The sequence below is a fragment of the Mus musculus genome, chromosome 2, assembly GCF_000001635.26.
Source record: "Mus musculus strain C57BL/6J chromosome 2, GRCm38.p6 C57BL/6J".
Lineage (NCBI taxonomy): Eukaryota > Metazoa > Chordata > Mammalia > Rodentia > Muridae > Mus > Mus musculus.
The window spans coordinates 76842293-76864508 of record NC_000068.7 but is presented as its reverse complement, the minus strand read 5'-3'; the positions used below and the strand labels follow the sequence as shown (position 1 = coordinate 76864508).

The following is a 22216-nucleotide window of genomic DNA, read 5'->3' as shown; positions in this document are numbered from 1 at the left end:
TGACTTGTCATAGCAACTCATATTAGCTTGGTTTGGAGATGATGGGGGCTCTATGCTGCTCCTGTAAGCGGTGCTACATTAGTAATAATTCATATGCAAAGGATGATGATAGTGCTCTAGATTAATAAACATTAAACAACACACAGTCTAAATGGAAACATGCATTTTCTGTTTTTTTTGAAGTCCCAGAAGTTGCCAAGAAGCCTCCACCTCCTACTCCCATGATTCCAGCAAAAGGTAAATAAAAAAGGAATTATTAGCCATTTTATAATTTACTCCTGAAGTTTGCTTGTATTCTCTTTATTGTTTTTAAATATTAAGCTTCCATGTTATTGTAAATTTTTCAGGTCCCCTTGGTCATTGTGAAAAAAGGCTAGAAACAATGTTTTCTGGTGCTCCTCCAGGGGAAAGGAAGCTATGGATGGAAAAGGAAGGGTTCCTTCTAAGCTTTACATTATAATCCACACACATATTAAGGGTTTATAAATAATGTTGATGTCGTGCTTCATGGGGAGTTGCAAGGAGCTCTCCAAACTGGTGTTCATGTAAAACGATGGAAGGTATAGCAATGTGAAACTATCTATTGAATCTATACTTTTGACACTAGAAGAAAACCCTCAAATCAAGAGCAAAGAGCATTTGATCCTGTCATGTTGCCTAGTTAATAAAATCGAACCCATAAAAAGCAAACCATAAGAGATTCTCAGTCTAATACTACAGCATCTGCAGAGCTTGGTGCTGAATAACTGTGGATTTCCCTTGGATAAAGCTTTCTGATGGGTGTAATTGATGGGATTTTTCCTTCTCTTCCCCCTTCTCCTTTTGTCTTTCAGCTTCTGAGATTATTGACGTGTCCTCTAAGGCTGAAGAGGTAAAAATAACAACCATCACCAGAAAGAAAGAGGTTCACAAAGAGAAAGAGGCTGTGTATGAACGAGAGGAAGCAGTCTACGAAAAGAAAGTTCACATAGAGCCTTGGGAAGAGCCCTATGAGGAATTGGAAACGGAACCATACACAGAGCCATATGAAGAACCCTATTATGAAGAACCAGATGAAGACTATGAAGAGATCAAGGTGGAAGCTAAAAAGCAAGTCCACGAGGAATGGGAGGAGGACTTTGAAGAAGGACAGGAGTACTATGAGAGAGAAGAGGGCTACGATGAAGGGGAGGAAGAGTGGGAAGAGATTTACCATGAAAGAGAAATAATTCAGGTTCAGAAGGAGGTTCATGAAGGTAAGCATCAACTGGGTGGCCATTCTTCCTCTGCGCCTCATTTTTGCTTCCTTTGATGTTGTTACTTGATGTAAGATGGGCATAAAAGCTAAGATGATCATTTTGGTTTCTCCAAGGCTATGGTCTTTAATCCTTTAATTTCTAGAGTAGACATCATCCCTATGTGAGATGATGTGATTTCATTGTAGGTTGAACCACTTAGTCCCAGTACTGAGGCTACATCCCATGGGCCCTTACTACTCAATTCTATCTTGAGACTTTGCTCTACAGTTATGTTGGTCATATACTGCCCAGCATGACAGATTCCTTTCACAATACTAAATTACACTTAGCTTTTTAACATCTGCAACAAACACAGCCTATTAGAATTGACTGGTTTAAGCATCCCTGTTTATCTTGTGCTTTTTATTAAAGAATTACATGAGAAGAAAATCCCAGCCAAAGTGCCTGAAAAGAAAGTACCACCTCCCAAAGGTATGTGATTAGAATCATTTAAATAAGCAGAGTATTCCTGTCCTTATCATGGCTTGTTTGGCAAGGATGACTGAATCAACAGTTAAATCCAATAGGCACAACTTCTTCTCTGAGTTTATTGTATCTATGAATTTTCTCTTGAGAATTTATATCTACTCGAAACAGTAAAAATATTAAGATAAAAGAATGTTACAGTAAAGATAAAATGAATATAAACAGTTCCAGTAACTCGCGCTTAAGGTTGAAAACACCAAACCTGCCTGTCTCTAAAACTATTCTATTTACATACATATGTGTGTATGTACAGAGAAAAAAGAAAGGATTTTTAATAGAAATTCTAAAAGTACTGCAATTTCTTTAAAATATTTGCAGTTGTAAAGAAGCCAGTAGTTGAAAAAGTTGAAAAGACTACTCGGAGAATGGAGGAAGAAAAAGTTCAAGTCATCAAAGGTACCGACACCATTTAAAGACTCTTCTAGTGACATGCACCTAAGCTCTCCGATATATGCTCACATGAGATTTATATAGTTACCCAAGCTGACATAGTTTTGAAATTTTGCGCTATGAAATCTCCTTCACATTACAAATGTATTTGTACATGTTTTTAAAGTACCTGAAGTTTCTAAGAAGATTGTTCCACAAAAACCTTCCCGGACTCCAGTGCAGGAAGAAATAATTGAAGTGAAAGGTATACATCTTCATTTGAAGCTACAAGCTCTGATTATTGTAATCTATGCATACGGATATCTGAACATACATTGCTAAATTATTCAAAAGCACCATGAATACTTTATCGTTTGTATAGTGCACATTTTATTTTGGATTATACTACTATGTATAATTCAATAAGTTTATTTTTGCTTTCGGTCTTGCTTAGAAATGACTTTCTTTTTAATTTAAGGAAGGTTTTGTGTTTAACGAGTAATCTTCTAACTTTACCATGCAGTGTATTACATTGCATGTAATATTTCCCACCCTTTAATTTATATAAATTGGTCCTAATAGATGTGGGGAAGTGGTGCATTGTATGTGAAGAAGTTGTGGCTATTTGATTCTTATTTAATTGTACTTGATATGAGACTGCATGGTTGGTTTGTCCAGACAGAGCAAAACATGATTTGTTTTCTCCTTGAGACTGATCTTGTTCTTAATCTACCATACTAACCCATTCAAGCTGTGTCTAAAGATTTGCATATTGTATACCATCATGTGGTAGACTATCTATCTGTGTCTCATCTGATGTCCTGTCCTAGAAAAGGAAATAGTAACATGGCAATGCTCTTTTTAAAGTACCAGCTGTGCACACAAAGAAGATGGTTATCTCTGAAGAAAAGATGTTCTTTGCTTCTCACACAGAGGAAGAGGTGTCTGTCTCAGGTATATAGCAGTTTTGAATTTGAGAGCTGAAGACACAGTTTCAGATTAAAAAACAGAGCTTTTCAGTTCCCTTCTTGCCTACTGTGTGATGGTGTAGGCCTTTCTGTCTCTTTGTATTTCTCTGTTATCTTTTCCCTTTCTTGTCTGTTGCCTTTAATTATTTTTTTGTTTTGATATTCTTAGTAAATTACAATTGCCATCCACAACATGATCTATCAGTAATTAAGATTGTATTTTCTTAAAAGTCCCCGAGGTGCAAAAGAAAACTGTCACTGAAGAGAAAATTCACGTTGCAGTTTCCAAAAAGATTGAACCACCACCCAAAGGTATCAGTAAATTAATTCTATGTTTAAAATGTTTTCAGGCAAAATTCTCAGTCAATATGTAACGACACTGATACTAAGTATCAGAATTAGTCACACAGGTGACAGATGGAGAGTCTGGATGGACAAAGGACTCACTGGAGAGAGAGTACAAAGGGATGAAGCATACAAGGCTCTACTCCCTGTCTCTGGGCACTTCAGTCTGCTGACATATGTATTTGGAAATAATACATGAGGAAGCCCCTCATATCAGCTCACCAAAGGCTTGTTTAAAACGTGAAGAATCTTCTCAGTTAGGAGTTCAGTATACCAGAAGTATTAAAAACTCAGTTTTGTAAATTTATCATTTAAGTAAATTCTATTAGAAATTCCTTAATACTCAAAACTCGTAACTTCCGGGTTTTCTGCATTTTATTACTCCCTCTGTTTCTGGGGTTGTCTGCATCTGCTCTTTGTGCAGCAAGAATGCAATAGGATGGTTGCCTGCTGGCCAAAGCTTTCTAACTCAGAACTGTAGAGTACTAGTCACACTGTGGCCAAGTGTGTCAGTATTTCCCCACCACTGAAATTGAAAAATACAGTAACCACTGGGCAAGGTAGTGCACGTCTTAAATCCTAATGATAAGGAGGCAGAGGCAGGCAGATCTCTGTGAGTTGGAGGCTAGCCTGCTGTACATAAGCAAGTTTCAAGCCAGCTGGACCTCATGGTAAGACCGTGTATGGAAGAAAGGAAGGAAGGGAGGGAGGGAGAGAGGGAAGGAGGACTCTAAACTCTACATCACAGTTATATCCTCTTTCCCTAGCCAAAATTTTAAAAAAACGTTTAATATCACCTAATTGTGGTCATCCAACTGGCTTTAAACAAAGCAAGATTTCATTCACCATTTCCACTATAAAAACCCATGCCATTAAAATGATAAACACAGTTGTTCCTTTTCTACTTGGCCATTCAGCCATTCCCACAAATCTTGGTTTCTGAAGTACGATTTTCTTGTATCCAACTGGCAAAAAGGAGGGACATCTACTCTTTGCTCTTGTCTTATAAGAATATATGTCTTGTCCAGATGAGCAGTTTCTCAAATACAGTACATTTCTTTTAAAGTCCCTGAACCACCTAAAAAGCCAGTTCCAGAAGAAGTGGTCCCTGTTCCCATTCCTAAGAAGGTGGAACCCCCAGCAGCCAAAGGTAGAATAACATTTGGGGAATTTTGTCTTTTTTGGACTTTTTGTGTGTGAGACCTATGTATTGACAAATGTTATCAGTAAACAATCTCTCATGTAGTTAACTCTCAATCTATCGATTTCATTAATTTGTGGTAACACATGTTAATAAGAGTTTTACATGCTAGACCATCCTAACTGGGTATTTGTCTACCTCATGTCATGTGTGTGATGTCTGCCTGGTGTTGATGTACTAAGCATTCCACAAGCAGAACACACTAAACGACTTTTTAATTCTTAAGTTCTTAATGAGGCTGGATGCTTCCCTATAATCTTAAGTATCTCAGAAGACTGTAACACTCAACACTGTTTCAACAATGTTATCTTTAAAGTTCCTGAGGCTCCCAAGAAACCTGTGCCAGAGGAGAAAAAGCCAGTTCCTATTCCCAAGAAGAAAGAGCCAGCTGCCCCTCCACAAGGTATCCAGAACTCCCGGTGGAGACAGCTGTCACCCCCAGGGGCCAGCTCTGCTTTGCACTGTCTTCATTTGTACTATGTTGTCCTTGTCTCTCATCTCTTCAGCATGTTCCTCATGTTTAAAACATGTTTGTCACCTTTGGAGATATACCCTTGTTATATATTATTTATTGTTCTGGACATTCCTAAGGCGGTGCCCAAAAAGTGTTATAAGAAGTAATTATGTCAAACCTGAAATGTTTAATATCATCCTTGAGAAGGATTTGTGGAACATCTTTTAGACATGTTTTTATACCACAAAACATCTCTCTTTCACACTCACGTGTGTGTCTTCTTCATTAAGACATTGTTGTGTGTCCATGATGAGACTGAAGCTGTGTTAATGGGAAAGGGTTGGTGGCGGAGAATATGGAGAGTCTTCAGTAGGGGAGAACAGAGTTTTGACATTTATTCTCTCTGTGTGTCTTGAAATTCTTTAAAGCTACTATAAACATTTGGAAATGTATTCTAAATGACAGAATGTCTTACAGAAAAATACTGGTGCATACATGCACAACATTTTATAACATAGAGGTCCCTACAGCCATTGGCCTACTGTGCTACTGAGGGACCTGTTCTAGAGGGTATCCTACATTTTGATTATACTTTAGACAACCAGAAACAGAATGCACTCAGCAGGGGCAAGCTACATGGGTCTGACTCTTCTACAGTGTTAGAGTTGTAATTTAGAAAGGCCATAAGGGGTCATGATTTACCCCTCGTTCAAAACAATCTATGCAGAGACTTTTTCCTATACACATTACCCACACCCTGCATTACTTGTATAATCCCTGGCTGATTTGTTTGCAGCAGGTCATACTGACAAGCGTGAAGAACAAACTTAGTGAAATGCTGGCCTTGACCATGTTTGATAATTGGAAATCATGTGCCTGCTTTAAATAGAATAAATAAAAGGCCATAGTGGAACACTTGTTTCCAAGAACGCTTGAGGGTGGGGGAATAGAGACAATTGGCTTTCCTTGGGGCTTACTAGTCAGGGAGCATAACCTACATGGCAAGGTCCAGGCCAGTGAAGGACGGTGTCTTAAAGGAAAATAGTGAGTATAGCATCTGGGAAATAACATCCAAGGTTATTTTTACCCTCCCAAAGCATACACATACACGCATGTACCAATATACATATATACACAAAAAGTCATACTAGCATAAGGAATGGATTCTATAGCATATAAGAATTCATTCTATACACACTTTTGTTACATAACACATTTCAGTCTTTTAAATGCTTCTAAAACATTGTATGTGACAGTTACTATACCATGACTCTAAAGTGGGATCTTTCTACTTATACCAGTGAACAGTCTATATATATATATATAACATTAATGCTCTGTGTGTCGCTTTGGAGATGCGCCTCTGTCCATTCACAGAAATGAAACATGCCTGCACTGACCTGCTATTTTAAAACTTTAAGTCCCAGAGGCTCCAAAGAAACCTGCTCCCGAAGAAAAGATTCCTGTTCCTGTGACAAAGAAGAAGGAAGCCCCTCCAGCTAAAGGTAGGAAACTTGCCTATTAAGGGAGCCCAGTCTTTATGTCTCCAGTACAAGACATTGGTGTTTATCTGTTAACTAGTTTGTTTAATTCAAAGTGGATATGTTATGGTCAGTGACAACACAACTGAAGTGTCTACCTGTCTAGACCCTTTCAAAGTAATTATTCAGTAGCTACTTTTAAAAATATAAACCCAATTCTACAAATGTCTTTTGAAGTTCCTGAAGTGCAGAAGAAGGTTGTCACAGAAGAAAAAATAGCCATCATTACTCAAAGAGAGGAGTCCCCTCCACCAGCAGGTACCCCACCACATCCCCATAACCATGGCTTTTCTTCAAGCTTCTTTAATTGCATGTCTTTCTCTGTGGGCCTGCCTGTTCTATGTTCATTTTCCTATACATTTTTAAAAATATATATAAATGTTATTCTTCAAGTACCAGAAATACCAAAGAAGAAAGTTCCCGAAGAAAAAAGACCTGTTCCTAGAAAAGAGGAAGTCCCCCCACCAAAAGGTATCGCCAGCTGTCTTACAAAAGCTATCTTTTACAATGTTATGCTTCGAGGCAAGGATGACTTGGGAGCTTTGTGGTGTGTAAAGAGTGTGTGGGGACAAGCTCTGAGCTGGGCTTCAGTGGGAAAGCATCAGAGCTCTAATATTTAGTGTATAATATTTCTAAAGTGCCAGTGCCACCTAAGAAAGCTGTTCCTGAGGCGGTTGTTCCAGCTCCCATCCCTAAGAAAGCTCCTCCCCGAGGTAGGATTGGTCTCAGTCTTCTAAAGAAATCTTGTAGTGCTTCTTGCTACATTGGTCGAGTGTGTTCCCTCTTTGTCTCGCTTCTGAGAGACGTGTGTGTGTGTGTGTGTGTGTTTTCTTGGGATGTGTAATGTCTTTGTCCACTTTGCTAAAGAAAGTGGCGTACTGCAACGCTTTCCCAAACTCTAGGGAGAAGGGGGATTGGTGTCAGTATTGATTCTTAAGCTTCAACTTTGATGCTTTCTTAAAGCTGAAGTTTCTAAGAAAACTGTTGTAGAAGAGAAAAGATTTGCTGCTGAAGAAAAACTATCGGTGGCAGTTCCTCAGAGAGTGGAACTCATGCGGCACGAAGGTATATATAACCAGAAAGGAGGCAGGCAGCATCTGTGAACAGCTCCCTTGGAGGAGTCTCTCCTCTTTAGGATGTAAATGTTTTCGTGAGAACCTGTTTCCATCTTGTGTAGGTGTTGGAATACCTCTGCCTGCTGTAGTCTTCTGGAACTATCTTTTGTGTCTACTTTGATCTTAAGCCATTCTTATAAAGTGAATAAGGTGTTGAAAAGGAAATCATTTTAATTTGGACACTCTGGGACCTTAGTCAAGTATTTCTCTTGGTCTTGGGCTTTAGTCTCTTCTTGTCTTGCCTCTTTCCCTCTTGTAGTTAGAAAGTCCCATGTCCTAAGTTGATAGGGGAATCTTCATCCATCCGTAGTGAACACATGACCGCTGGATGTATTCCTGCCCACTGAGTTTAAATCATCAAATCTTATCTTTTAACCCATCTACAGAGGAGGAATGGACTTACTCTGAAGAAGAGGAAAGAGTGTCTGTTTCGGTGTATAGGGAAGAGGAAAGAGATGAGGAGGAAGCAGAAATCACAGAGTATGAAGGTAAATGGCAGAAATAAGTGAGGGATGATTGCTGTAGAGATAATAATGAAAGTCATCCAAGAGGCATGACACAGGTTCATATACTGACCTTAGTACAGGTGCCTGTTTAATCAAAATAAAAGATTCAAAAGCATTCATTATATAAGAGTAAATACCCTATGACATTAATTTCCATCTCTTCTTTAGCTATTTGGAAGTAATGGCTTCATGGTTACAGACAACTGAGGCGGGTGGGCATCCTCATGTGGATACCCCCTTTTATGAGGCAGGATTTGGCTTCAGTGTGGTAGGCTGGTAGACACTTCACCTTGGTTATCTGGTATATACATGGTGTTTCTCAAATCATGATTTCCACAACACACAAACAGGGGTATTATTAAGTGGACTGTCCAATTCCTAATTCACTTATTTACTTTTTTAAAAAGAAAGAAGAAAATATATGATACATTAACTTCAGAAGTCAAAGGGATATTTGACAAAAACCACTGAACTAAAGGAGCTTTCCTCTAATCCACATATAGAAAAAAAATCATTTAGTATCTGCAATCAGGCAGACATGTCCAGATGTTCCATCGGCTTTAAACACAACTCTCTGATGTGTTTAACAATTGAAACAGTAAACTTCATCTTGTTGTGATTCCCTTTTGGTCAAATAAAACACTACTAGGTTCCCTACAAAGATCCCACAGTCTATCTAGTGCTGTATATCTAAAGGAACACTCCTGATAAGGGACAGGCATAGCTCTGTTTTAAAGGAAAATGGGTATGTTCCAACGTAACTCCTTCCCTAATATTAAGTAGATTTTGAGTACTCCAGTTATTCTCAAGTGCACCTCTGTCTAACAATCACATCCCCTTTCTCCACTTAGAAGAAAACTCCACATGAAATCCAGTATTTCCAAACTTAGTAGAATAATCTAGAATGCAATAGGGTGAGCCATGATTCCCAAACAAACCTAACCATTCAGTTGCATTTCCTAGAACAGACCACAAAAGTGGGCATGGTCAGGGACCAGGCAGATTTGAAGACTATCCTTCCTAGAAGTGTTTGGGGAATCATATAGAGCATACACATGGAACATCTCATCTCACATAGGTCTGGAACCATTTCAGCTTTTGATGCAGGATGCTATATAAACTTTCTCAGTGCCTCAAACTCAAGCAAGGAAGAGCAAGATGTTCCGTGATTCTTGTGTCTGCACTAAGCTGAAAAGATGGCGAGACCTGAAGCTTCTTTTCATTTTAGGCAACACAGGTGTTTTTAATTAGCCTTTTCTACGATCATTCTACAGTAAACCTTATACACACAGGCTCAGAAAAGATTACATGAAGTCTCTCATGTCTTCTAACACAGCTACCCCACAAAACTGGGGAATGGGGCATGAACTATCTTGCTTTTTATCTTTAAGTTAATGTTTCTGCCTTTCTGCCTTCAAACCCAGAGTGTTAGATTTTAAAACAAAACAAAACAACAACAACAACAACAACCTAGCTTCAAATCCTGTGCTGTTTGTTTAGTCCCTTGAACTGGTCACTTGTCATGTGTCCTGTTATTCCTGTGAATTGGAGCCTTACTGTCTTTGTGATATACAATAAATTAGTAAAGCTAGTACTCTTTATTACAGTATTATCTCTGATTCAAATATTCTTCAGGTATCTTAAATGGAGACAATCAGAGATTTAGCAAATGCTAAAGTATGGCAATGTTGATTATTGTTTTGAAGTGATAAATTATGGTTAAAACTAAACATGAAAAAATGTCTACATTTTTCTTCTTTGAATTCGATGTCCTAAAAGTGTTGGAAGAGCCCGAGGAATATGTTGTGGAAGAAAAGATGCACTTTATCTCTAAGAAAGTGGAAGTTGAACCAGCCAAAGGTATACCAACTCTTAAATATTTTAACCCTGTATTTGTCATTCCCTCCTATATATAATTTACCATCTATATTACAAATAATGAATAGCATGACTAATAAAAAGGTCTCCTACATATTTATTGGAAAAAACTGTACATTTTCTACAAGTATATTTTATAATCTTTTCAAGTGCCTGAGAAGAAAATTATACCAAAACCAAAAGTTCCTGCTAAAATTGAGGAGCCTCCACCCACTAAAGGTACGGTCTCTCTCACAGATGTGCAATTCTGTCTGTCTTGACATGTCTAGTGACATCTCTATGCATCTTTAAGATTTTGTCAGAATTTGTACACTTTGTTAGTATAGTCATTCATGTTGGTGTACCTGTGAGATCTTTACAAAGAGGGTGTTGTGGCACCCAAATAATGATACTTCCTAAAAAAAAAAAAATACAAACTAATGTTCTTAATATTTTCAAAGTTCCCGAACCACCAAAGAAAATTGTACCAGAGAAGAAAGTTCCTGCACCAGCTCCCAAAAAGGTGCCGCCAGCCAAAGGTATACTGGGGTCCACTGTGCCCTCAGGTGACACCTCACTCCCTGTCTTGATAGTAAATTGATGCATTCTTCAGATCTTTATCCCACTGGGGAGAGAGTAACTGTGCATAGGTTTGGCACTCTTTGCACCACATCTGACCACATTGCCTGATGTTTTCAAAGCCCCTGAAGAATCAAAGAGACCAGTTCCCGAGAAGAGGGCTCCTGCAGAAGAGGTTGGGATAGAAGAACCTCCCCCAACCAAAGGTAAATGACGTCCCCTAAAGAAACAATAAAAACATAGAGTCTTATCTTCCTTTCTTCCTCCAGCTACCATCTATGGGTCATAAGTTTTCTATGTAGATTGTTAGTGTCTGTTTGTGATGGTGGTGTATTATGGCTTTATGAAGTATTACTTGTTTATTGTGGTGTTTAGTTGTGTGTGCTTTATAAATTCTTCTGTTCTAAAACCACAGTACTTTCTGGCTTGTATATATGTGTGTGCATGAATATGTGTGTCAATGTGTATGTATATGTGTATATATGTATGTATGTATATGTATGTATGTATATATGTTTGTGTGTATTCTATTCTAAATGTTATAGAATGCTAATTTTAAATTATCTTCCAAGTGGCCGAAAGGCACATGAAAATTACCCAGGAAGAAAAAGTTCTTGTGGCTGTAACTAAAAAGGAGGCGCCTCCGAGAGCGAGAGGTACAGAAGCCTTTTCATACGTCAGTGTTGCCTTGTCTTGCTCTCTTTATAAGTACACTGGCTGAGGGGAACTTATAAAGAAAAAGGGTGGTCATTGTCTTCTTTTAAAATATTGTAGAATGTCTGAACTTTGGGAAGGGTTGAATCTTTTATGTCCGTGTCACTCCTCTGTGGTTTGTACGTTTTGTGGTCTGGATGAAGAAAAGCAATTCTTTAAAGTGAAATCTGTCTTTAAAGTGCCAGAGGAACCTAAGAAAGTTGCCCCTGAAGAAAGATTTCCCAAGCTCAAACCTCGAAGAGAGGAGGAGCCACCAGCTAAAGGTATAATGGCTCTTTAAAGGGATAGTAATAAGCGTTGAGGTCTTGAGATGGGTAGAGTAGAACTGGCAGGTGAGGGAAGTGACGTAAGTGCATACATATCGAGAGTGGGAAGAGTAAGCTGTTCCACATCACTGCAAAACTAAATAATTCTGGTTGCAGAAAGTACCTTTTTCTACCCTACCGCAAATATGTATAATTTACATTAAGATGTATTTGTCATCTAGTATGTCTGTTCGTTCCATCTCAGACTCACCTGTCTTGATGTTTGTTTTATGTGGTAAACTTTGGTGTCAATTTGGTTTCTTTAACTCCTCAACATGCTGCATTGTCCCTGTGGATCGGGGTGGGAGGATTAGAATTAGGGCACCGACAGCGTTGGTGAACTTCAGGTTCCTTCCTAAGGTTGTCCTCGGGTGTACATTCATTGTTGCAGCTTGTCTCTCTTAACTCTCTCCCAAATCCCACCTGATTACCCAGCATCTCTGAAACATTAAACAGCCTGGGGGAAAGTATTCCCAGGCACCCGGAATGATGTGGACTTTCAGGCCTATTGATTTTTCTCACAATTTTAGTGAAAGGGTCTTTTTAGTGGAGCACCATGCTTGGGTTTGTTCTTGGGTTGCTCTTGCCAAAGTTCTCTTAACACAATCATCTTCAGGCTCTTGCAATTTACTTCTAATCGTTGCTCTTTTAAAGTGACCGAAGTTAGAAAAAGAGCTGTTAAAGAAGAAAAGGTGTCCATTGAAGTTCCAAAGAGAGAACCCCGACCCACTAAAGGTACATTGCACTTTGATTGGATCATATAAAGCATAAAGCTGTGTGTGTCGCCTTGTCTGCTAGCTGCCAATTTAACCCCTCTACTCTCCTCGCTTGCCCCTAACTGGAGTCAAGCACTTGACCATCTGACATCATGACTAGTCAGTGTGCATTTATGAGACTTTTACCTTCAAGAGATAACCAAGGTCACCCATAGCCAGTGTGGGAGACTCTCATAAAGGAATGAAGTCAAAGCACATTGCCGCTAAATGGGCCTCGAATAAAATGCTGCCTGGTGTCAATATTATTCTAGAAGTGACTGTGACAGAAGAGAAGAAATGGTCTTACACCCGAGAAGAAGAAACTGTTTCAGAACATCGGGAGGAGGAGTATGAGGATTACGAAGACTATGAGGAGTATAAAGAGTTTGAGGAGTACGAACCCACCGAAGAATATGACCAGTATGACGAGTATGCAGAGCGTGAGGTGGAGCACTATGAAGAGCATGAGGAATACGTCACAGGTATGACAGCCCCATGGGAAGTACACTTAGAACCCAATGTGATAGGATGGCAATCGGGGTAAAATAACTTTGTCATTTAGTAAATTCAGTGTTTTAAATCACTTCTGGAAGGGGAAAATGGCTCTATAAATCTTAAGGCTATTGTTAGGTTTCCCTACCCACAGGGCACCCAGCATTGAATATTTGTTACTAAGTGCTTTTCTAGGAAAGAAAAAGCAGTTTTCTTTTTCTTCCTTAAGATGTATTTATTTATTTTGTATTCACACAAAATAAATAAATACAGACACTGTCACTGTCTTCAGACACACCAGAAGAGTGCATCAGACCCCATTAAAGATGGTTGTGAGCCACCACCATGTGGTTGCTGGGAATTGAACTCAGGACTCCTGGAAGAGCAGTCAGTGCTCTTAACCACTGAGCCATCTCTCCAGTCCTGACAAAGCAGTTTTTAATGGAAGATAATGTGTGTGCTTATGGAGCTCTGAATCTGGGCACTTTCTTTACTGTAAAATAGATAACAAATTCATGTGCATCAACTCCTACCAGAAATGTGAAATGAATCCATACCCTCTCACTTCTTAAGAGTTTTTGTTTACTTCTTTGAGAGGATTCTGCATGGTTTCATTGAGGCCCTTAAACACCAATGTCCAAGATAGAAAACTTTGTGTCACATGTTGCCTATCTTAAGTGAAATGAGAATCTGTGAGCCTTCCCATGGCCTAACTGAAAGGAATGGCCACAAGGAAATCAGACATAGCTTGCTTACAGCTCTCGGGACCTATTCTTCTCACCTCTAATTTTTATTCTAGAGATTGTGGTTGCACTGCGAACATAGAGGATCAGTTATCCTAATGAGTATTTCTTGACTTGTGCCTTCCAGTCTAACATTAAACACTTTGTGCTTTTAAAGAACCCAAGAAGCCTGTCCCAGTGAAACCTGCCCAAGAACCGGTGCCTGCTAAACCCAAGGCTCCCCCACCAAAAGGTAGAGTGAGAACATTAGCCGTGATGGAGTCTTTTGTTTTCCCCATCTGTCCACTGTGGATATGTGTTGTAGTGGATGTGTATAAATTGTGTGTTTGGGACTGTTGTATTGTATATGTCTTAAGATTTTGTTCTCACCCTTAAGAGTCTAGTTCAGGTTTGTAAATCTCTTACTATTGGTCTTTTAAAGTGCTAAAGAAAGCTGTCCCTGAAGAAAAAGCACCCCTGCCCATTCAAAAGAAACTCAAACCTCTGCCACCCAAAGGTACATGATAGAGCAGTAACTGTTCCAAGCAGTGTCGTCACCTCTGTGCTGTGACCGTGTCGACCTTGACCCACCACCATGTCTTCTGCTCTCTGTTGTTGCTAATTATATTGTCTGGTTCCATTTCTTAATGCCAGGTCTTTGTGCTTTGTTGATATTTATTCTATGATGTTTGTGGGATTCATTGTGATATTCTTCCATAATCAATATCTTTAAAGCTCCCGAAGAACCAAAGAAAGTTGTTGAAGAAAAAATACAGATTTCAATTACCAAACGTGAAAAGCAGCAGGTGACTGAACCGGTCGCCAAAGGTATAACCACCTCTTCCTAGAACGGAGCCTTTTACCTGCCTCTCACACTACTGGTCTCTAGCATCAGCTCTAACATGACTTCAAACTCTCTCTATAGTCTTGTATCCAGTGGCTGTGCATTGCCCCAGGCCTATGATATTCTCAAATAGAATACTTTTGTTTGAATTCAGTGACCACTTAGCATATTCCTAATATAGTTAAATTAATATAAGAAAAATCACTGAAAATTGGTAACTATTCCAAAGTCATTTTGAAGAACTTTTTAAAAAGCAAATTGAGCACCCAGGTTTCCTTATTTTATCTTAGACAACTTCTTTGCAATCTTTCGACTTTTGCAAATTTGGGGGGGTTTTTTTAGAATAGCTTTGTAACCAGAACCATATTAAACACAAAAACAAAAACAAATCCCACCATTTCCAATTTGTTTCCAATTGCAAACTTGCTCGGGTACATGAAACTTATTTGAACACCTCTATGGGTTAACTTTGCTATAATATTCAGAGTCCATCCCATGGAAAAACAGAAGGATTTTGATAGAGAAAATTATATGTTCTATTAGAGACAGCTACAAAAATTATTCTAGTTAAAGTACAAGAAGGCTAGAAATGGTTAGATGGCCTCTTTCTGACTCTAAAATTCCTTTATACTTAATATTTCAAGTGCCTATGAAGCCCAAGAGAGTTGTCCCAGAGGCAAAAATACCTGCCCCTACAAAGGAAGTGGCAGTGCCTGTTAGAGGTACCTCTCTTTGCTTGTGTTGCTACTCCTCCTTGCTGTTGAATTCATGCTCAGTTCTGTGTCTACCATTATTCTGTGGGAAATAGAAAGCCTATCTTTTGTTATATGTGGGTCTGTGCTCTTAAAATGTCTCAACTTTATTGAGGAATTAGAAAATAGCCAACTTAAAGATGATATCTTTAAAGTGCCAGGGGTACCCAAAAAACGAGAACTGGAAGAGGTTGTTGTCTTCAAAGAGGAGGTGGAAGCCCATGAAGAATACATTGTAGAGGAAGAAGAGGAATATGTCCATGAAGAGGAGTATGTCCACAAAGAAGAATATGTCCATGAAGAAGAGTACGTCCATAAAGAGGAATATATCCACGAAGAGGAAGAACACCTTCATGAAGAGGAGGAGACCATAGCTGAGGAAGAGGTGGTGCCTGTGGCCCCAGTCAAAGGTAGACGAAAGCTCCCACCAATGGAAAGGAAGTGGCAGCTCAGAGTTGGGGGATCTGACTGGGGTGTTACTGGCACTGATCTCTAAGTCCTTTTTAGATGCTGAAGTATATGATACCTGTGTGCTTTTCACATATCTTCTCCAATATTCTCAAATCTTATTGCTATCTTTAAAGTGCCTGTGGTACCCAAGAAACCTGTTCCAGAAGAGAAAAAACCTGTTCCTGTTCCCAAAAAGAAGGAAGCACCACCAGCCAAAGGTATATACCACTCACACGACATGCACATAGACAATTTCATCTGTCTTCAAATGCTTACCTCTCTTCTGGCTACAACAACCTGTGTGTGTGTGTGTGTGTGTGTGTGTGTGTGTATTGCCATGTGCTGCTACAACGTTAGATGTGCTTGATGTGGGTGTTGTTCCTCACAGTCAGAACTTAACTCTAAACAATGTCTTTAAAGTGCCTGAGATTCCCAAGAAGCCAGAGGAAAAAGTTCCTGTGCCTATTCCTAAAAAGGAGAAGGCTCCACCTGCCAAAGGTACAGCTCTTAATGCAGCCATTTACCCATGTGGTGTAACTTGGTGAGCCTTAGTCATCCTTGCCTTGTGATGATGTTAATAACATTAACACCAGAACAAGAACCACTTAGCTGGTCACATAAGCCAGTTGCCATATATTCATCTCCAAATGTGGCCATTCCAGCATGCTTCTATTTAACACTTGTGCCCTCTTCGGTGGAGAATTCTTAGTGAAAAACAAATTCACGCCATCAAAATGGCCAAAACCATCACCACGTCTTTTGTGCTGTCCGTGTCTCTGTTCTGTGTTTATTTGGTGGTTTTTATTGTAACTCTCCTGCATGTCTAGCACCTTGTTTTGTAACTATTATTAGCTTCTGTCTTACAGTGAAATCATTGACACATCTGTGATCATTCAATTGTCCCTAAGTCACTAGACCTCTCTGTGATTAGGAAAATGTCATAGTGACCTTATTTATTATCTTTTAAGTCCCGGAAGTGCCCAAGAAGCCTGTACCAGAGGAGAAGCCACCAGTACCTGTTCCCAAAAAGGTGGAACCACCACCAGCCAAAGGTACACAAACGTGCTGGAGCACACAATTTAATTTCAGATTTATAGGAGAATAAAATATTTAATTAGTTCAATAATATGTTCTTTAGGTACACCAGTTTAGTATCATCTCTTTACAAAAACAGATTTCTATTTTTAAAATGAAATGCTGCTTTGGGGTTTCTTCACTATGATTTTTATCATAATTTTCCAGACTATGCTTGGATTCAATGATTTTTGTGTTGTATAAAATTTTCTCTAAATCATTTCTTTAAAGTGCCAGAAGTGCCGAAGAAACCTGTGCCTGAGAAGAAGGTACCAGCGCCTACTCCTAAGAAAGTAGAGGCTCCTCCTGCAAAAGGTACATTATTTCATGATTTACACACAAGGGGGAAGTCTCACATTAGTGTTCATTCATAAGAAAATGCCCCTGTATGAACTACAAGCTTATAAAAGTGTCTTGCTAAAAATGTCTTCCATATAAATATAAAACACTGTGCTATAAAACACTGTGGAAGGACACATTCTTAAAGACAAATGGTATCTTTAAAGTGCCAGAGGTGCCCAAGAAACCCATTCCAGAAGAAAAGAAACCAACAGCTCTTCTGAAAAAAATGGAAGCCCCACCCCCGAAAGGTACATTAATCTCGGGCAGAACTGGGACAAGGGGAACATGGCGAGTGCTGGAGAGGTCCCACTAACCATCTTGCTTGATAATGTGTACATCGGTGGTCATTGTAACCAAAGAGCATTTGCTTTTCATGTTACCCTGCTATCGTTCATATTTTACACAAGCATAGAATCTGTATAAATTGAATAAATATCTTTAAAGCGCCAAAGAAACGGGAGGTAGTCCCAGTTCCTGTGGCTCTACCTCGGGAAGAAGAAGAAGAAGAAGTGCCATTTGAGGAAGTTCCTGAAGAGGAAATTCTACCTGAGGAAGAAGTTCCATCTGAGGAGGAAGCTCCACCTGAAGAAGTTCCACCAGAGGAAGAGGAAGTTCTTCCTGAAGAAGAGGAAGTTCTTCCTGAAGAAGAGGAAGTTCTTCCTGAGGAAGAGGAAGTTCAACCTGAGGAAGAAGCTCTTCCAGAGATTAAACCTAAGGTGCCAAAACCTGCACCAGGTACAGCAGTTCTTGGAATCAAGACTTTTTATGTTGGTGTCTGCCTCCCCATCTTTATTTGTCTCTTACTTTATATAATCACTTATGATGTTGTTATCAAGGCCTTGTGTCATCAAAGGCACATCTTCATCTTGCCTTCTGCACCTGTTTTGTATGTCTGTCCATTGTAAATTATCTGCACGTCTTCAAATTCTATTTGACGTTTGTTTGTTTGTTTTGTTTGTTTGTTTGTGGTCCTCTCCTTGGATGTATTTAGTTATCTATGTGATATTGTATGCAGTTCTTAATGTCTTTAAATGAAATGTCTTTAAGTGCCAAAGAAAACTGTCCCTGAGAAGAAAGTCCCCGTTCCTGTTCCTAAAAAAGTGGAGCCTCCACCACCTCCCAAAGGTATACTACCACCACCCCCCCCCCCGAGTGAGCACACAGCCCCCACCCTCTGACTGATAGCTTTATCAGATGGGTCTCTTATAAAAGGGACAGCCAATTTTACTTCCCAAAGCTGATGAGGACACTGATAAGCCATTATTTTCTATTAGATGCTGCTCACACAGTATTATTTTATATGATAGGTTAAAGGCAGTATTATCACACAGCTACTGCAAAAGGTCCACTCGGCTTGATGTAATTTTATTAAAACCATGTAATAACTCATATAGATTCTCTGAATATCTAAATTATCTATAAGAAAAATTTTACCTGGAAATACATACATTCATGGTTTTTTAATTAATTATTTTATTTATTTACATTTTAATGTTGCCCCCTCCATAAATTCATGTTTTAAATTTCATCCTTTGTACTGGCTTGCAATAAGTGCCTTTGTGACACTAGCCTGAAAAGGAAAAACAATGTATTTATCAAAACCCTGATTCATAGTTTATGTCAAAGTACTGACTGTATTAAAACCTTAGTAGTTTATATTTTTCAAAACATAAAAATAAATGGAAACACAACATGTTTTGATTTAACCTTGACTTTGAACTTTGAACAGAGGAGACTTTGCTGTTCTACTCTGAGTCCTTTTGCCAATCTGAGCCTTAGTTAGCTCCTTCCTAAAGTGGGGATTCTAATAAATAATATTACTATAAGATAAAATAAGACAAGATATATTGTTGCATCATTGAAAATTAGTATTTGCCATCATAGATCAGGTCATGATATAGTACCTAGAAGTGTATTCATACCTTAAACTACAATAATGTTTCCCCAAAAGCCATGATGGCTTTAAAATTTAAATAAGTATAATGTTTTCCACCAGGCTGTATAGCCACATGAATTTTCAGATAGGTATTAGCTAGGTTATTAGTAAAATTTAAGCCAAGGAAATGATAGCATCTGGCCTCAATAACCAGCTGTTTGCTGATGCCTTGCCTAGCAAATTCCAGTCATATCCTGTTAGGCTGCAGCTCAGATTCCCTCCCTCTTCTGAGTGAATGTTGCATGATGGTTTTCCTGTGTGAAGAGACTTCTTGCTTTCTTTCTTGCTCTTCAAAATACATTCTTATCATGAAATGATGTCTTTAAAGTGCCTGAGATCAAGAAGAAAGTGCCAGAGAAGAAAGTAGTTGTTCCCAAGAAAGAGGAGGCTCCTCCCACCAAAGGTATAATACCTCCAATGTTCTTGTATTCCCAAGCACCTGGGACACGCTCCTTCCTTCACACACTAAGTCAAAATGCCCTATCTGCTATTTGTGAATGTCAGTTCTGTTATTGCTGTACACGGCGTCCTTGTGTTTGTGAGACTGAAATTTCAAAATATCTTTAAAGTTCCTGTGGTTCCTAAGAAGCCTGAACCAGAAAAGAAGGTGCCTGTCCCTGCCCTTAAGAAAGCAGTGGTCCCTCCTGCCAAAGGTACATGCTTATTGGCTGCTCCATTGTTGACCTGAGAGGTCATCCGCATAGGATGTTCAGCACACAGGCTGGCATTCTCTGATCTGTCACTGACCTTTGTCACTGTTCCTCTTTTGTACCTGTGCTGCTGTTGTGTTCATTTCCCACTTTGTGTGAGTGTTGCTCTTTTTTTTGCCTTGTTTTTCCTTTGTATGTTATTCCTGAAAATTAAAATGACAGATATTATATATCTTTAAAGAGCCAGAAGTGAGCAAGTACTTGTCACTCTTGCTAAAAAAAGAAGTGAGTCCAGCTACAAAAGACAAAAGACAGTCTCACGATGGATCTGCAAGCCTCTTCCTTTGCTCCTTAACTGTGACCATGCCAGTGTGTCGTCCCCTTCTCTCTGCTGTGCTGTTTACTCTCCTGGGTTGAAAATGTGAACTTTGGTCTTTAAGTAGTCTTCTTCAGCATATGAGTTTTAAGTGCCTAAAACAATCCATGTCTTTTAAGTTCCTGAGGTGTCTAAGAAGGTGGAAGAAAGACGGATCATCCCCCCTAAAGAAGAGGAAGTTCCACCAGCTGAAGGTAGATGACTTCCTAAGAAACCAGTTCTAAGTGCTCCTGTCTTACCCTTATCTCATACATAAAGGAAATAATATACACTTCACTGTAGAAATAAATAGACCTTCTAGCTCTGATAGGAAGTAGCACTTGCCTAGGAGGAGCTGGGCAGGCCAGTTTCTTAGTGTTTGTGCACAGCGCTGCCTGTGTATTTGTGGCTTGTTTCAATGGAAAACTGAAATGGACCCACTAACCCCTGTTCTTCTCTCCCTCACTAACTCTGTGAAATCAACGTTTTGTCTCTGTGTGTGACTACTGAGAAGAATTTCCTCATCCAATGCCTTCAGGAGTCGTGATGGAAAAAGGCTTTCCCAGAATAAGCTCAGATAAACTTGAACAACTAGTGCAGAAAATCTGACTTCGTAATTATTTAGGATCAGGATAGGTGCTTATTACAATAATTAGAATAATTTAATTAGAATAATTGCTTTAAAAAAATCTTCCCACCTTCACTAAAAAATAATAATTCCAACTAAGTCCTCTGGGGCCCCTTCCAGTTTCAACATTGGAATATTTTAAAGACTGGGCTTTTTTTTTTTTTTTTTTTTCAGAATAGAGAGTGTTCATGAGCACTTAAGAGGCCGAGTGTTTTTTTCAAGATGGTGTAATTTTAATCTAACATATCTAACATTCAAGGGACTTAAAAAAAATAATTTACAAAATAATTTGTTTCAAGTATATGAGGAGGCTGAAGAACCCACTCCAGAAGAGATTCCAGAAGAGCCGCCTAGCATAGAAGAAGAAGAGATAGTGGAGGAAGAGGAGGAGGAGGAGGAGGTGCTGCCACCTAGAGGTACAGCCACTTTGATGAGTTGGACATCCCAAAACCTTGGTGCTCAGAACTGTCTAGCCCTAATCTTCAGCCATATACTTTCCTGCTAGCACAGCCATGAGGCCTGGAGAGTGCACACTCCTGGTAGCTGAAGCTTTGTGGGCCTTTCTTTCTCCCCAGTTTTTCCTCCTTCCCTGCAATCTGACTATCAATTTTCTGTTACTAAATCCTTCCCCCTAGTTTGCAATCCTCAATTTTGATTTCAGTTCAAATGCTGGAGAACAATCTATGTATGTGATGAAAGCATTCGCTTTTAAGAATAATTCTTAAACCGTGTATCGCTGAAGACTGAAATCTTGGCAGAGCTGCCGTGACACTCCTTTGGGGGTGACACTCCTTTGGGGGTGGGATTCTTATCACTTAGGTTGCTAACATCTTCCTAAAATAAATCAGTGTTTTGTGTTGCTTTGTTTATAGTTTGTAAATGGGGTGTTGTTCTGTTCATTGCATGTGACTTTTGTCAACATGTCCATAAAATATCTTTTAAGCACCTGAAGTGGTGAAGAAAGCAGTACCCGAAGCTCCCACTCCTGTCCCTAAGAAAGCGGAGGCACCCCCCGCAAAAGGTATAGCAACCCCTGACACTTCCTTAGCCCCACAGTAATGTTTTTTTTCTGAAAAGTTCTGTGTCTTCTTTCACTTCTTCCTTAAAGTAACTGTTGCAGAGAACTGACTAATTACAATTTAAAATGCCATGTATTGCATTTCCTTAGATGTCTGACAGTGTCAGTAGGTAAATAATGAATCCACATGTGTACCTGGTGTGGATTACATTAGAAGTTTCTTAATTTAAATAACTGGAAATTTTGATGCCCCGTCATGATCTCTCTGTATTTAAGGACATAACAAGTAACCCTTCCTACCCTCATATAATTCCTAGACTTCTTTCCATTATATGACTAAATTCACACTACGTGTTATAACAGTTTTCCCTATATGTACTATTTTAAACAGGAAAAAAAAAATCTGTTCTGATACTTAGGTAATAACCTTAAAGATCCCCGTGTCAGTTTTACCATAGTTAACCCGGAAATTCAGGGTTAC

The 22216-nt window shown here is 39.1% G+C and overlaps 1 protein-coding gene across 4 annotated transcripts in view; it reads left to right on the top strand.

The window, feature by feature from the left end:
• The window catches only part of Ttn (titin), a 278578-nt gene that overhangs the window by 118049 nt on the left and 138313 nt on the right, over positions 1 to 22216 (top strand). For 2 of the 4 annotated variants that reach the window (XM_017317139.1, XM_011239438.1), the window contains 40 exons: positions 184 to 237; positions 834 to 1235; positions 1650 to 1709; positions 2082 to 2159; positions 2320 to 2397; positions 3000 to 3086; positions 3332 to 3412; positions 4512 to 4595; positions 4963 to 5049; positions 6522 to 6605; positions 6819 to 6899; positions 7035 to 7112; positions 7280 to 7354; positions 7605 to 7706; positions 8143 to 8244; positions 10042 to 10122; positions 10291 to 10359; positions 10581 to 10658; positions 10821 to 10904; positions 11271 to 11354; positions 11592 to 11675; positions 12372 to 12452; positions 12745 to 12954; positions 13865 to 13939; positions 14129 to 14203; positions 14422 to 14514; positions 15175 to 15252; positions 15438 to 15692; positions 15867 to 15950; positions 16153 to 16230; positions 16701 to 16784; positions 17038 to 17121; positions 17313 to 17396; positions 17593 to 17883; positions 18196 to 18273; positions 19413 to 19487; positions 19654 to 19737; positions 20230 to 20304; positions 21017 to 21133; positions 21661 to 21738. The exons of 1 other annotated variant lie outside the window; for it this stretch is intronic. In XM_017317139.1, the coding sequence (XP_017172628.1) occupies positions 184 to 237; positions 834 to 1235; positions 1650 to 1709; positions 2082 to 2159; positions 2320 to 2397; positions 3000 to 3086; positions 3332 to 3412; positions 4512 to 4595; positions 4963 to 5049; positions 6522 to 6605; positions 6819 to 6899; positions 7035 to 7112; positions 7280 to 7354; positions 7605 to 7706; positions 8143 to 8244; positions 10042 to 10122; positions 10291 to 10359; positions 10581 to 10658; positions 10821 to 10904; positions 11271 to 11354; positions 11592 to 11675; positions 12372 to 12452; positions 12745 to 12954; positions 13865 to 13939; positions 14129 to 14203; positions 14422 to 14514; positions 15175 to 15252; positions 15438 to 15692; positions 15867 to 15950; positions 16153 to 16230; positions 16701 to 16784; positions 17038 to 17121; positions 17313 to 17396; positions 17593 to 17883; positions 18196 to 18273; positions 19413 to 19487; positions 19654 to 19737; positions 20230 to 20304; positions 21017 to 21133; positions 21661 to 21738 (4092 nt within the window). Of the gene's footprint in view, positions 1 to 183; positions 238 to 833; positions 1236 to 1649; positions 1710 to 2081; positions 2160 to 2319; positions 2398 to 2999; positions 3087 to 3331; positions 3413 to 4511; positions 4596 to 4962; positions 5050 to 6521; positions 6606 to 6818; positions 6900 to 7034; positions 7113 to 7279; positions 7355 to 7604; positions 7707 to 8142; positions 8245 to 10041; positions 10123 to 10290; positions 10360 to 10580; positions 10659 to 10820; positions 10905 to 11270; positions 11355 to 11591; positions 11676 to 12371; positions 12453 to 12744; positions 12955 to 13864; positions 13940 to 14128; positions 14204 to 14421; positions 14515 to 15174; positions 15253 to 15338; positions 15693 to 15866; positions 15951 to 16152; positions 16231 to 16700; positions 16785 to 17037; positions 17122 to 17312; positions 17397 to 17592; positions 17884 to 18195; positions 18274 to 19412; positions 19488 to 19653; positions 19738 to 20229; positions 20305 to 21016; positions 21134 to 21660; positions 21739 to 22216 lie in introns of all 4 variants that reach the window. One more of the 4 variants, NM_011652.3, reaches the window with a different exon arrangement.